Source organism: Ceratotherium simum, chromosome 17, assembly GCF_057802395.1.
Source record: "Ceratotherium simum simum isolate JZ-2026a chromosome 17, ASM5780239v1, whole genome shotgun sequence".
Lineage (NCBI taxonomy): Eukaryota > Metazoa > Chordata > Mammalia > Perissodactyla > Rhinocerotidae > Ceratotherium > Ceratotherium simum.
In genome coordinates, this window is record NC_141916.1 from 14172684 (window position 1) to 14185464 (window position 12781).

At 35.0% G+C, this 12781-nt stretch overlaps 1 protein-coding gene across 1 annotated transcript; it reads right to left on the reverse strand.

The window, feature by feature from the left end:
* Positions 1-2952: 2952 nt before the first annotated feature.
* LOC101406203 (olfactory receptor 6C6-like) lies at positions 2953-3963 on the reverse strand. The gene has a single exon (XM_004429179.3). It carries the CDS (start codon positions 3928-3930, stop codon positions 2953-2955), a length of 978 nt encoding a protein of 325 aa, XP_004429236.3. The 5' UTR covers positions 3931-3963.
* Positions 3964-12781: the final 8818 nt, after the last annotated feature.

Here is a 12781-nt window from a genome sequence, read left to right on the forward strand (position 1 = left end):
CATTTATATTCTATATAGTTTCTTCATATTTACACTTTCTAGGCACTGTTCTAAGTTACATGAACAAAACTCCACGAACTAGGTAATTTTATCACTCGTTCCCATTACACAGATGAAGAAAAAAAGGCACAGAGAGTTTAAGAAATTTTTTCAGAATTACCAGAGTTTTTAACTGGCAAATTCAGGATGACTCCACAGATAGTTCTCTTAACAAATATACTACGCTGCTTAATCTATTTAACTTCCTCATGATTTTGTTTTTCTTATTACTATTCTCAAAAAATTGCAACAAAATTAGTTTCTTTGGGGTTATCAAGCAAGGAAGGAACTAAGATACTATGTCCTAATCCACAGCAACAATTAGTGAGGAAAAGAACGGCAAGTGTTAAAATGACCAGTGGTTCCTATCAAAAGAGAGGAGAATGAGATGAGTCTTGCAAACTGCACTGAAAAGATGCACATCACAAGTCAATTTATGGCTGAAAAATGGTCCTTAACAAGGCAAAAAAAAATTAACGAAATCATTCCACACATATCCTTCTACTTTTTCTCTTGTGTCAATATCCTGAGGTATTTTCTTGGGAAAAGTACAATAAGGAGAAAGATTCTGAAGACATGAGGGGAAAAATTGTTTCCTTTTGGCAACGTTTTTTGTTTTAATTCACATAAAGTTTATATAACATAAAATTCACCGTTTTAACCTTTTAAAAATGCACAATTAATTGCTTTTTAGTATATTCACAGTATTTTGCAACCATCGCCATTACATAATACCAGAGCATTTTCATCACCCCACAAAGAAACCCCATATCCGTTAAAGAGCTATTCTCTTACCTCTGCTACCATCATCCCTAGACAATGACTAGTCTATTTTTTGTCTCTATGGACTTGCTGATTCTGCACATTTCACACAAATGCAATCAGAAAATATGTGGACTTTTGTGTCTGACTCTCTTCACTAGCATAATGTTTTTAAGCTTCATCCATGCAGTAGCATGTATTGGTACTTTATTCCTTTTCATGGCCAGATAATATTTGATTATATGAATATACCACATTTTTAAAATCCATTTATCACTTGAAGGATATTTGGGTTGTTTCTATTTTTTGCCTATTATGTATCTCTACATTAACGATATACAAAAATCAACTCAAAATAAATGAAAAAACTAAATGTAAGAGCTAAAACTATAAATTTCTTAGGAGAAACCATAGGTATAAATCATTGTAACTTTGGATTAGGCAATGGTTTCTTAAATATGACACAAAAAGCACAAGCAACAAAAGAAAAAATAGATAAATTTGACTTCATCAAAATTAAAACTTTTGTGATCAAATAACACTATCGAGAAAGTGAAAAGACAAAGCAAAGAATGGAAAAAATATTCACAAATCATATATCTAATAAGATTCTAGTAGTTTTCAAAGAGCTTATTGGAAAGCTTTCAGGGCCTTGAATATAATAACATAGACTCACTTCCTTTTATTTGCCACAGAAAAACAGATGGTTAACAGTGTTGGGTTAAAAATAGTAAAATGAATCAGAACACACAACTGAACTTAAATTATTTCTATTCAGGGCCGCATGGATAATAGTTCACCATCGAATACCTTAACAATTCTTCACTAATGTTTCTCTCATGGCATATTATATTCAATATGGAACTCTATATATTTTAGGGATTTCCTTGTAGGTCATTTTTTTTTTAACTGACAGGATATCTTTAATACTCCTTTCTTAAAAGGCATTAAATATATGGGTGAGTATGTGCAGGGGTGAGCAAAGGGGAAGTCCCAAGAATACTCAACTTATTTTTTAAAACCTCCTTTTATTTGTCTCAGATATCTAATGCTCAGCAGTTCCTTTCAATTTATTCTCCTAAATATCTCTGGAACCATCTCCCTGAGCTACAGATTCATTGCCACTATCGCATTTTAACTCCCAAATAACTCATTTAATTTAACACATTAGCCCTCTAATGTCTTCCTGACTCCAACACCTAAAAGCCCATCTTCAATATAGTGAACAGAGTAATCTTTCTAAAATAAAAATCCGATCACATAGATTCTTAAATTAAAATAGAAAACTTTCATATGAACCAACTGCCTCTGAATCACCTACAGTCCATGTTTCTATCCTGTACTCCAGGTAAATTGAAAATAAACTTAAGGGATGAGAATATAGACTTTGTATTTAAATAAGCTAACCAGGTGGGATTTTTATTCATTCTGAATTTTCAGGTCTATAGACCTACCGGGTAAAGTCCCAATACATTTAAGACATAAAAGTATTATGATTTGAAGCCTGCCTTTTTTTCTTGCATTGTTGAATTCTGTCTCAACTGAGGCAATCTTTTCCCCAAGGGCAGCTAATGTTTATCGAGAGCTCATTCTGGGCCAGATACAGATCTAGAATCACTTTATGTATATTATGTCATTTCATTCTAAAAATAACCTTATAAAATAGGAATTATTATTATTATTACATCAATTTTATACCTTAAGAAAGTTAGCAACAAATAATTTGAGAAACTTGATGAGATTCACACGTATGTCTGGATTTAAACCTTGGTTGACTGGCTCAAAAGTCTACACTCTAAATTATCAGGCTTGTGATAACAGCAAGTGACATTTGAAATACTTCTAGAGCCCCGACAGTAGAGCATGTTGTTATATTTATGTCTATAAAATTCTCTTATGACTAATATGTAATTAAAATAGTGTTTTTGAGAAAGTCAGTACCATGTCTTCTAGAGTAAATGAAATTTAACATTTGTGTTGATAAAGAGAAGAGAGGACTCTTTCTAGAGCACAGAAAGGAAGGCTAATTATAAAGAGAAGTAGGAAGGAAAAGAAGGATTGTGCTGAAAGGTTTGGTTAAAATTTTGGGAGAAGGTCAACTAATTGAAGGACAAATTAAATAAATTTAAAAAATTGAGTAAAAATTTTTATTTACTTTTTCTCCAAGATTTTAAAATTAATTCTTTTCCTCATCTTTATGAAAAAAAAAGAAAGCTTTTGGAGTGTATCCTTGTAGACTTGTTTCACTGGCTGGTTCCGTAAGGTGTAAATGAAGGGATTTAATAAGGGGACAACTGAGGTATAGATAACAGCAACACCTTTGGATAAAGTCAACCTTTCCTTTGCCGATGGCTTCATGTGAATAAAGATACAGCTCCCATAAGTGAGGGAGACTACGATCATATGAGAAGAACATGTGGAAAAAGCCTTTGTTCTTTTCTCAGCAGAGGGGATTTTTAGAATAGTCTTGATAACAGATGTGTAGGAAAAAATCACTAATAGCAACGTAACCATGAGTGTTCCACCAGCTAAGATAAATGAAACCAATTCTAGGAAATGAGTGTCTGTGCAAGAAATATGCAGCAGAGGGGAAGTGTCACATATGAAATGATCAATTACTTTGGAAGCACAGAATTCCAGTCTCAGTCCCAAGACCAATGGAGGAAAGGTCATCAGAAAGCCAGCTGTCCATGAGCTGAGTACCAGGTGGTAGCACATTTTGTTGCTCATAATGATCAGGTAATGTAGGGGTTTGCAGATTGCTACATAACGGTCAAAAGACATGGCAGCCAGTAGGTAAAATTCTGTAACTGCTAAGAAGAGGGAAAAGAATAACTGAGATGCACAACCATTGTAGGAAATGATTTTGTTTTTAGTCAGGATGGTGATCAGGAATCTGGGAATACAGATTGTTGTCAATAAAACTTCCAGGAAGGAGAAATTTCGGAGGAAAAAATACATAGGAGTCTTGAGGCGGGGATCCAGCAAGGTAAGGAGGATGATAGATAAATTCCCCATCATACTCAACATATAGTTTAGAAAGAGAAATATAAAAATCACAATTTGTAATTGTGGTTCATCAGTCAGTCCTAGGAGAATGAATTCTATCTCTCTTGACTGGTTCTTCATTTCAGATTTGAGTCCTATTAAATAGACATAGGAAAACAACTCCAAAAGTGGAAATAATCAGATTTTTTAAAAGCTACAGACATAAAAAAAATTCAGAAATGTATACAAGTTCAAAACTTTGATCCAATTTGACAAGACAGAGCATATCTAAAATTACAACATAGATCAACCTAAGCAGCCTCTAACTGACTGTTCCATTTAAACCACACTTATCTTTACAACACTATTAAATCCTTTTTTTCCCCATTTGAATTTGAAAGATAATTTAAATTTTAGCTGATCATTTCCAAATGAGCTGAATTCTGTTTAAATATCCTAAGCAAAGAGAACATAAGTATAACTTGAAATGTATTTTCAATGTATATTTCATATATTATTGAAAAACTTCTTATAACATCTAGACAAGTATACCAGTGTCAATTTGCAATGTTTATTCTAAAATTCTTTGCTCATCAAAATACTTTTTAAATATATAGAACATATACAAATAACAACAATTACATATTTTCTCTATGATTGAAATACTTTCATATATTCCATTAATTATTTTGTCCCATTATGGTAATTCTCCATTGCTCCTTTACCCCATTTCATATATTTATCATCTTGGGGGGGTTTCAAGTACATCAGTCTTCTCATAATTAGTTGTATATAATCAAGAAGTATTGAATATTGCATCTACATAAACATAGAAAAATATATGACAGTTTAAAATTCAGCAAATGTTACCTGACTTGTGGTTGCAGAATTGCTTTCATTTATGATCTAGATACTTATTCCAAGCTATAAATGACTTACCATATCCAGGATATATTGATATAACTTTCCCCCTCTGAGAACATGCTAGAAACAAGAGTTGAAAATAAAGAATATTCTCTCTTTTATAACATTATAAAATATTCAAGTATTTCAAGAATAAATTTAATTCCAATGCTTTTCTGGAGAAAGATTCAAAACAGATATGCAATCTGGAAATTATATCATCTGCTAATATCTTCCACTTTCATTCACACTCGTTAAAATTACAGCACCCAGATATTACAGATAATCAATTAGAATCCTCTTTCATGCCAGATAAGATTTATTTTCTGGGGTTTCTTCTTATATATTTGAATTGAGAAAAACATTTTCATAAAAATTCTAAACAAAAATGTGATGCTGTAAATGAAAAGATGTTTGGGAAATCTCTCAGATGAAAGGAATCCAAATATTGTAACAAAGAATTATCACTTCCAATGGGACACTGACAAAAAGCACAGTTTTATCATTTTCCTCATAATAGACACAAAGCGATTAATTGAAATAGAAAGAGGAAGGAAAAAGAAATGCCCTCTGGAGACTGGTGTCTGGACACACCAATTAAGTAAAAAAAAAAAAGACAGAGAGAGAGAGAAAGGAAAGCAAAAGAAATAAGGAAATAAAAGCCACTGTGAATTGCTTTACCTACAAAACTGAAGGGACATTATCCCAAAAGTGAACTAGAAGTGATTTAAACTCTCAACTTAATGTCAACAAGAATTTCAGATATTCCACGGCCCTGGGACAATACAATCAGTTCTACTGGAAAGAGGGTTTACTCCCAAAAGGAACCTGTCTCTTTTTTCAGTTAGGCAATATGTTAGGATTCCATTAACTTGATTGTGACCCATCCCCAAAACTGGAAACCACGATGGCCCAGGTTTGTTTCCCAGTCAGGGAACCACACCGCCCATCTGTCTGTCAGTTGTCACACTGTGGCAGCTGCCTGTTGCTGCGGTGCTGAACGCTCTGCCACTGATATCCCACTTCTGAAAAAGTTGGTCATGCAAATCCTAAGACTAGTAGTGGAGCATTGTCTGATATAGCCCTGGAAGATGAGAGGATGGTGCAAAAAAGGCCAGGCAGGGTTCTGCTCTGCTGCACGTGTCGTAGCTAGGAGTCAGAATCAATTCAAGGGCACTAACAATAAAGTACTTTACTGGGGGCTTCGTATTTATTTTTATTTTGAAACGATATAAAACATAAGGAAAAAAATACACAAGAATCTTTATTCCTGAACCATTTGATGCTACATCTGCTACTCAATGTAGTAGTATGTATTTATGACAAAAAAGAATATTCTATTGGATAACCACAACACAACCTTCATTATCAGGACATTAACATTGCTACATTATTAACATCTAATTTGTTAATTTATTAACAGAAGTGATGATGTCTTCTCATGGAATCCTATCAAGCATCACATTCATTTTTTCCCATTATTGATGATTTTTTACTTTAATTTCTTGATTAATATGGCCATTTACAAGATTCTTCACCATAAATCTACTCTTTTATCATTGAAATGAATGATTATTTTCTGTAGATACCTCAAACACTATGTAAATATCTCAATCTCTGGAAAACCTCAAATTTAGAGGTTAATTACTTTTATTATTACTAATTTGTGATTTCCCATTTTATTCATTATTATCATGATTTATTTTGATGCTCAATTGCCTCAGAAATGCCTGGTGTAGGTCCCTTCAAGATTGTTCCCTTATCCTTTTGACATGCTGTTATGAGATGTTCAGGGGATTCCATCAGAGACGTAAAAGAAACTTTCCACTCCAAACAAATGGACTGAAGGTATATTTTATTATATAGAGGAGAGTAAAGGCGATAGTCCGCAAACAGACCCAAATAGGTCAAATAATAAGAGGGAAAAACAGCAGCCCGATAGGAAAAGGAAACACCAGATTGACTGAGATAGCCGCAGATCCAAATAGGTCATATAATAAGAGGGAAAAACATCAGATCGATCGGAAAGGGTAACACCAAATCAACTGAAGGGAAATGACACAAATCAACCGGAAAGACAAATACCAGGTTGACCGAAAAAAGAACACATCAGATGGGTTACTCACAACATCCATGCCCCACTGCCGGGGAGAGTCCCTTCCATTGACACGGCTGGGCAGGAATCTGATCATCAGAGGTCCTGGGCAAGGTGTCCCCTCCACCGGTGAGACTCTCATTAGGCCTCAATCTCCAGCAGTTTATATAGCATCAGTAGTTTCCAGAGTAAACAATTACAGAGTTTACAGAGCAAGCATTCACTGTTCCCATGTGCAAATGGTTACCAGTGGTGTATGTGCACTGAGCCTCCTGGCTATCGTCCCATCCCGGCAGTTGTGTACATGCATTGTTTTCCCTGGTTATCATCCCAGCCCGGCACAGATGGCCAGTCTGCTCCAGGCTGCGATGCCCAAAGAACCTTGAAATGTTACAAATTGCAACTATCTCCGTGGGAGAAAGGCCAGTTCCCACCACACAGAAAGCAGCTTTATATTTCTTTGTGTGCTGGTGGCTGTAGGTCAATGGAATGGCCAAACATGGCTGCACTCATGTCAAGACACAGGCCCCAACAATTTTTGAGGGCTTCTTTATTCCGTGGCACCACAAAGTGCTCCAGGCTCATCTTGTACCTTTTCTGCAAGAACCATGGTCTAAACGATTTCTTCAAGGAGTTCTGTTTTTTTTTTTATAGTGAAGAAAGTTCTTTTGAAACTGAGATCTGAGTGCTATGGGTGTTACATATGCTCATTATTACTGGAGATCAATATTCCCAGACCCTTACAGTGGACAGATTTACACACACAAACACAAATACATGCACTTACATATATATATATATACACACAGATACATATATACACACTCATATATTTATACACACATACACATATATACACACACATATACATAGAGGTATTTAAAACTATATGTGTTTCTATAATCTCCCTATATATTGAATAACACAAGTTCACTCCAAGACATCAATCCTGCATGACAAAGTTTATTCTAAGTATTCATCTGATGTGCAATTGGAAAAAAAATGTGGCTTAAGTTGGTGATATTTCCTCCAGAGATGTTTAAGTTTTGATTTTTCTAGGCACCCAAAGCCCTTAGTAACCCAGGACAATCTCAGTCCAAATGCACATATTGAGATGGTTTGAAGCTGAAAATACAGTACCTGTGAGAGTCTGCCTACTAGAGTTTCTCAACTCAAAATTATAGGTGTTCACCAAGTCTCCTCTGATGTGCCCTGTCTCTGTCTCCCTGGGCCCAGGAATCAGTCAAAAACACTGAGTTTTCCTCAATGATGACACTTCTAACTCAGCAATTCCCCCAGGGAAAATGAAGCCCAAAGGCTAGACTTATTTTCCCGGATCTCTCTTCCCTGTGTTCTGAACTGATGGTTCTTCCCTATCTATTATCTCCCCAATTTACGTCAAACACATGATTTTCATATTTCCCATTCCTTCCAGCTGTTTTCCATGTGAGGGTTGATGTGTATTCAAAGTTCTCTGAAATTACTTTCTTCATAGTAATGTAAATGACATTTTCCGAAAGAAAAGAGGTTGAAACTCATCTTTAGATATTTCATGCCCTGTGAAGTTAAGCCAGTTCTATGTAGGTTGTTTACCTCTTGCCTATTGTTTCACCAGAGTGATTTTATATATCGCAGAGACTAGTCATTTCTGGCTACAAATATTGCCTCTCAATGTGTGGCTTATATTTTTATCATTTTCTGCTGTTTTTGAAAAACTAACTCTTATGGCTATTTCTCTGCCTAAAACAACTTTAAATTCCAATACTTAAATAATGATTTTGCTGCATAGGCAAGCCTAATTTGAAAGTTATTATGCTCCCCATACTTTTGAGATATCATTTTTGAGATATCATTAAACTCTCTTTGTATCACAAAGTTGCTGTTGAATTATTTGCCGTATGTGTTTAATCTGTCTTTACTTTCTGACTGCCCTTAAAATGTTCTCTTTATCCTCTCAGTTTCAGCAATTCCACTACGATTTGCCGACTCACGGATTTCTTTTTATTTAAACTTACCTAATAGTTATTTGGTTTCCTAAGAATGTAAATTGGTGTCTTTTCAATTATGGAAAATTAGTAGCCATTATCTCTTAATAGAACATTTTCCCTGTTCTAGACAAGTTCTCCTACTTGATATCCAATGAAACATATATTAGAACATCTCATTATATATGCAGTGTTTTGCACATATATAATGCACAGTCTTTCATATTTACATTATCTTGCCTTTCTAGACTGTATTCTAAATAATTTATTGAGAAGTATTTTCCAATTGATACACTCCTCAACTACCTCACTTAGCGGTTTAACCTATATATAAATTTTTATTTCAATTATTTTTATTTTCATTTTAATAAGTTCTATATTTTGAAATCTTTAAATTCAATGTTCTCTTATCCCTACATAAAATTGCTTAATCCCTTTTATTTCTTTAAGCTATTATACATTATTTGATAGACTTTGTGTGATTCTTTAAACTTCTACAATTTTTATGAGTCTATGTAGCAGTTTGTTGTTTCTGCTTGTGATTATGTGTGGCGACCTGCCATGCATGTATCATGAGATATTTTACTGTGAAGTCACAGTCTTTAGAATGGTATCCATGTGTATATTTGAGTTCTACAAAGAGGATTGGCATTTTCAGCTCTTGGGTGTTTGGGTGATGATCACTGGGACCTCGGTTAAACAAATTTTGAGTTAGTAGTATTCAAATTTTAGGGGAGTATGCAATCTACTGCCAAACATGTCTAAGTGTAGGGATGAGAAAGTATAGGGATGAGAAAGAAGGTCTAAAGGAAGCTTTTTTTATTTCTCCCACCCATATCCAAGGTCAAGAGAGGCAAGTGTCCACATTTATCTCTCTTTGGTGAAGATTTTTTATTTTATTCATATTTTCAAGAAGATAGCTTTCCCTGGCTCAAGCTCAACATATCTACATGCAATACAACTAACCACTGTATATGGAGCCCAAACTTTGCTTCATTACCCCATTTTGTGAAGTTCAGTAAAGTACAACACCTGGGCCAACACTTGTTCCCTGTCTCTTCCCTGTGATGATCTGTTTCAGGACTCGTTCACTCTCTCTATCTTTCTAGACATTGCAAATTTCACTTACTTTCCCCGAGCTCAGCCATTCACCTTTTCATTTTCTTTTTCAATTTATTTCAGAACTTTTAGGACTTTTGTAGCAGGGAGAATATTTTAAGACATCTGACTGCCATATTTTAGGAAATAAAAGTCTTTTCTCATTCCTTATATTCCTAAGGCTGGGTTTTTATTAATATTGATACTATAACTATGTATATATTGTCATTTCTTTCACTAAGCAGTGTATTCCTTTTCTGTGGATACTGTAACCAATTAAGATGAAATGGGTGGCTTAAAACGATGAAAATTTATTCTTTCACAGTTCTGGAGGCCAGAAGTCTGAAATTGGTTTCACTGGGTCAAAATCAACTTGTTGACAGGGCTGTGCTCACTCCAGAGGCACTAGGGGGAGATTCCATTCTGTGCCTCTTCCTGCTTCCGGGAGTTGCGGGTTTTCTTTGGCTTGTGGTCACATTATCCAATATCTTCCTCTGTGTTCACATTGCCTTCTCCTCTTCTATCTGTGTCAAATATCCCTCTGCCTCTTTTATAAGGACACGTGATTGCATTTAAGGCCCACCTGGATAATCTCTCCATTTTAAGATCTTTAACTTAATCGCATCTGCAAAGACCATTTTTGGAAATCAGGTAACACCTACAGATTCCAGGGATTAGGTCCTGTTATCTTCAGAAACCATTATCAGCCTATCAGTGACATCATCATCACTATCTCCTAGCAAGCAGATTTATTATTCCCATTTTGCTGGTCACTCTATTAATTAGTGTGCTAAGGGGGAGTTGATCAATTTGTTGATCAGGATCATGGACAGATGTAAAGTTTAGAATTTTTATGGTCATTTCCTGTGGAAATCAATTTTTTTTTCAAATAATATATCCTGATTCATAGCATCAGATTTGATTTATTTAATCCTTCAGGTTTGTTTCGTTATCCTTGTGTTCCTTAGATAGTGTGATAATTAAATTGACAAACAAATTGTACTATGTATTTGCTGCTACTCAGTGCTAAGCCCACTACAAATATTATCTCATGAAAGCAAAGAATAACTCCATAATATAACAAAACTCTTACTGTCTCCTTTTAGCCAATCAGGAAATAAATGCTGGAAATCAATTAACTGACTGTCACAGTACAGCTAAGTTTGGAGCTGGGATTGGAAAGAGGATTTCCAAGGAGGCCATTAATGACTGTTATACTGATTCATATATTTTAAAGAAATAATAGCTATTTAGTGGTGTTTATTTATTAGTTCTAATTTTGCAAATACTAAACAAATTATGTGAAATAAGACAAATGTGTGACTTTGAAAAAGTAGAAAAGTTGTCACAAGAACAGATGGAATTCTTTTTCAGGTAAATCTACAGCCCAGTCAATCAGACATGAAACAGGGCAAAAGAACACACAAAAATCTCACCAAACCAAATTAATACCTCAAGGACATAAATTTTTTTTCTTCCAAAACGGAAAAAAATCAATGCTAGAGATTATCTTCAAAGTGTAGAATATTTGATTTACAATAAACTGTGTTCAAAATTATTAGAGAACAGTTATTAAAAACCTGATATGTGATACACTGATTAATGTAGGAAATAAAGTGTATGTTGACTTTGAATATGAATCTGTTTGAGTCTAATATGTTATCTACTTGAAGTTTACAAGCCTGTCATGAAAATGAGTAGATCCTGGAGAGAGTTTTGGGAAGATGATAGAGTAGGAAGCACCAGGAATCTGTCCCCCTACCTAGACAACAATCACACTGACAGAATCTGTCTAATGTAATCATCTTGGAACTCTAGATTCTATTGAAGGCTTGCAACTTCCAGAAGAGGGTGGGATGACAAATTGTTGCTAATTTTCATAGTTTCAGCCCTTAGCACAGTAGAGGCTACCCATCCTGCCCCCACATCCATGGCAGGTGGCTGTGCACATGTCCCTGGAGCAGCTTGCACACAGTTTGCAAGAGTCAAGGTTGGAAAAAGGATCCTGTCCTCCAAATATTGCAATCTGTACTCTGATCCCTGGTTGCTGCTTCTGACCACAGCGGTGAAGACAAAAACGCAGGCAACCATTGCTATTAAACCTCTCCATATTGTTGTAAGCCTTTCCCCTACGGGTGAAGTGACTTTCAGGGGATTTAAAGGGCTGTGCCATTTTCCTCCCTCATCATTTTCCTCTTTCTCCTCTTTTGGGAGCCAAACATTAAAGCTTAGGATATTCAAAAGTAAATGCACATACAGGGAAAATTAGGAAGTGACTGTGCATGCCCAGGGAAAGGCATAAGTTCAGAAGAGACCTGAGAAGACCTTAAGTTTACACCTAGGCTGATACTTGGCACAGAGAAAGCCTACAACAATCAAAAAATTAAAATAAAAACAGAAGCAATAACACAAAACAGCATCCCCAGAAAAGGGGAAGAATCTGAATTCCAGAGTTTCCATGTTATTGGATTCAAATGTCCAGTGTTCAACAAAAACATCACAAGTCATGAAAAGAAAGAGGAAATTATGGCCCATTCAAATAAATAAGCAGAAATAGCCCCTGAAAAATGACTTAATCCACTGGATCTAACAGACAGATCCACTAGAAAAAGACTTTAGAACAACTATCTTAAAGATTCTAGAAGAACTGAAGGAAGATGTGGAGAAGTCAAGAAAGCTACGTATGGGCAAAATGGAAACATCAAAAATGAGATAGAAAACCTAAAAGAAACCAAAAAGAAATTATGGAGATGAAAATTACAATAACTAAACTGTTATCAAATGTATCAGGCTCTTCAAAAACACAAAAGAACTTAAGCTTTGTTCTTTTTTACCCTCTGATAAATATGGAATACTATGTCTAAGTTGAAAATATGTGATATTTCCAAAAGTACATATTTACAAAACTGAC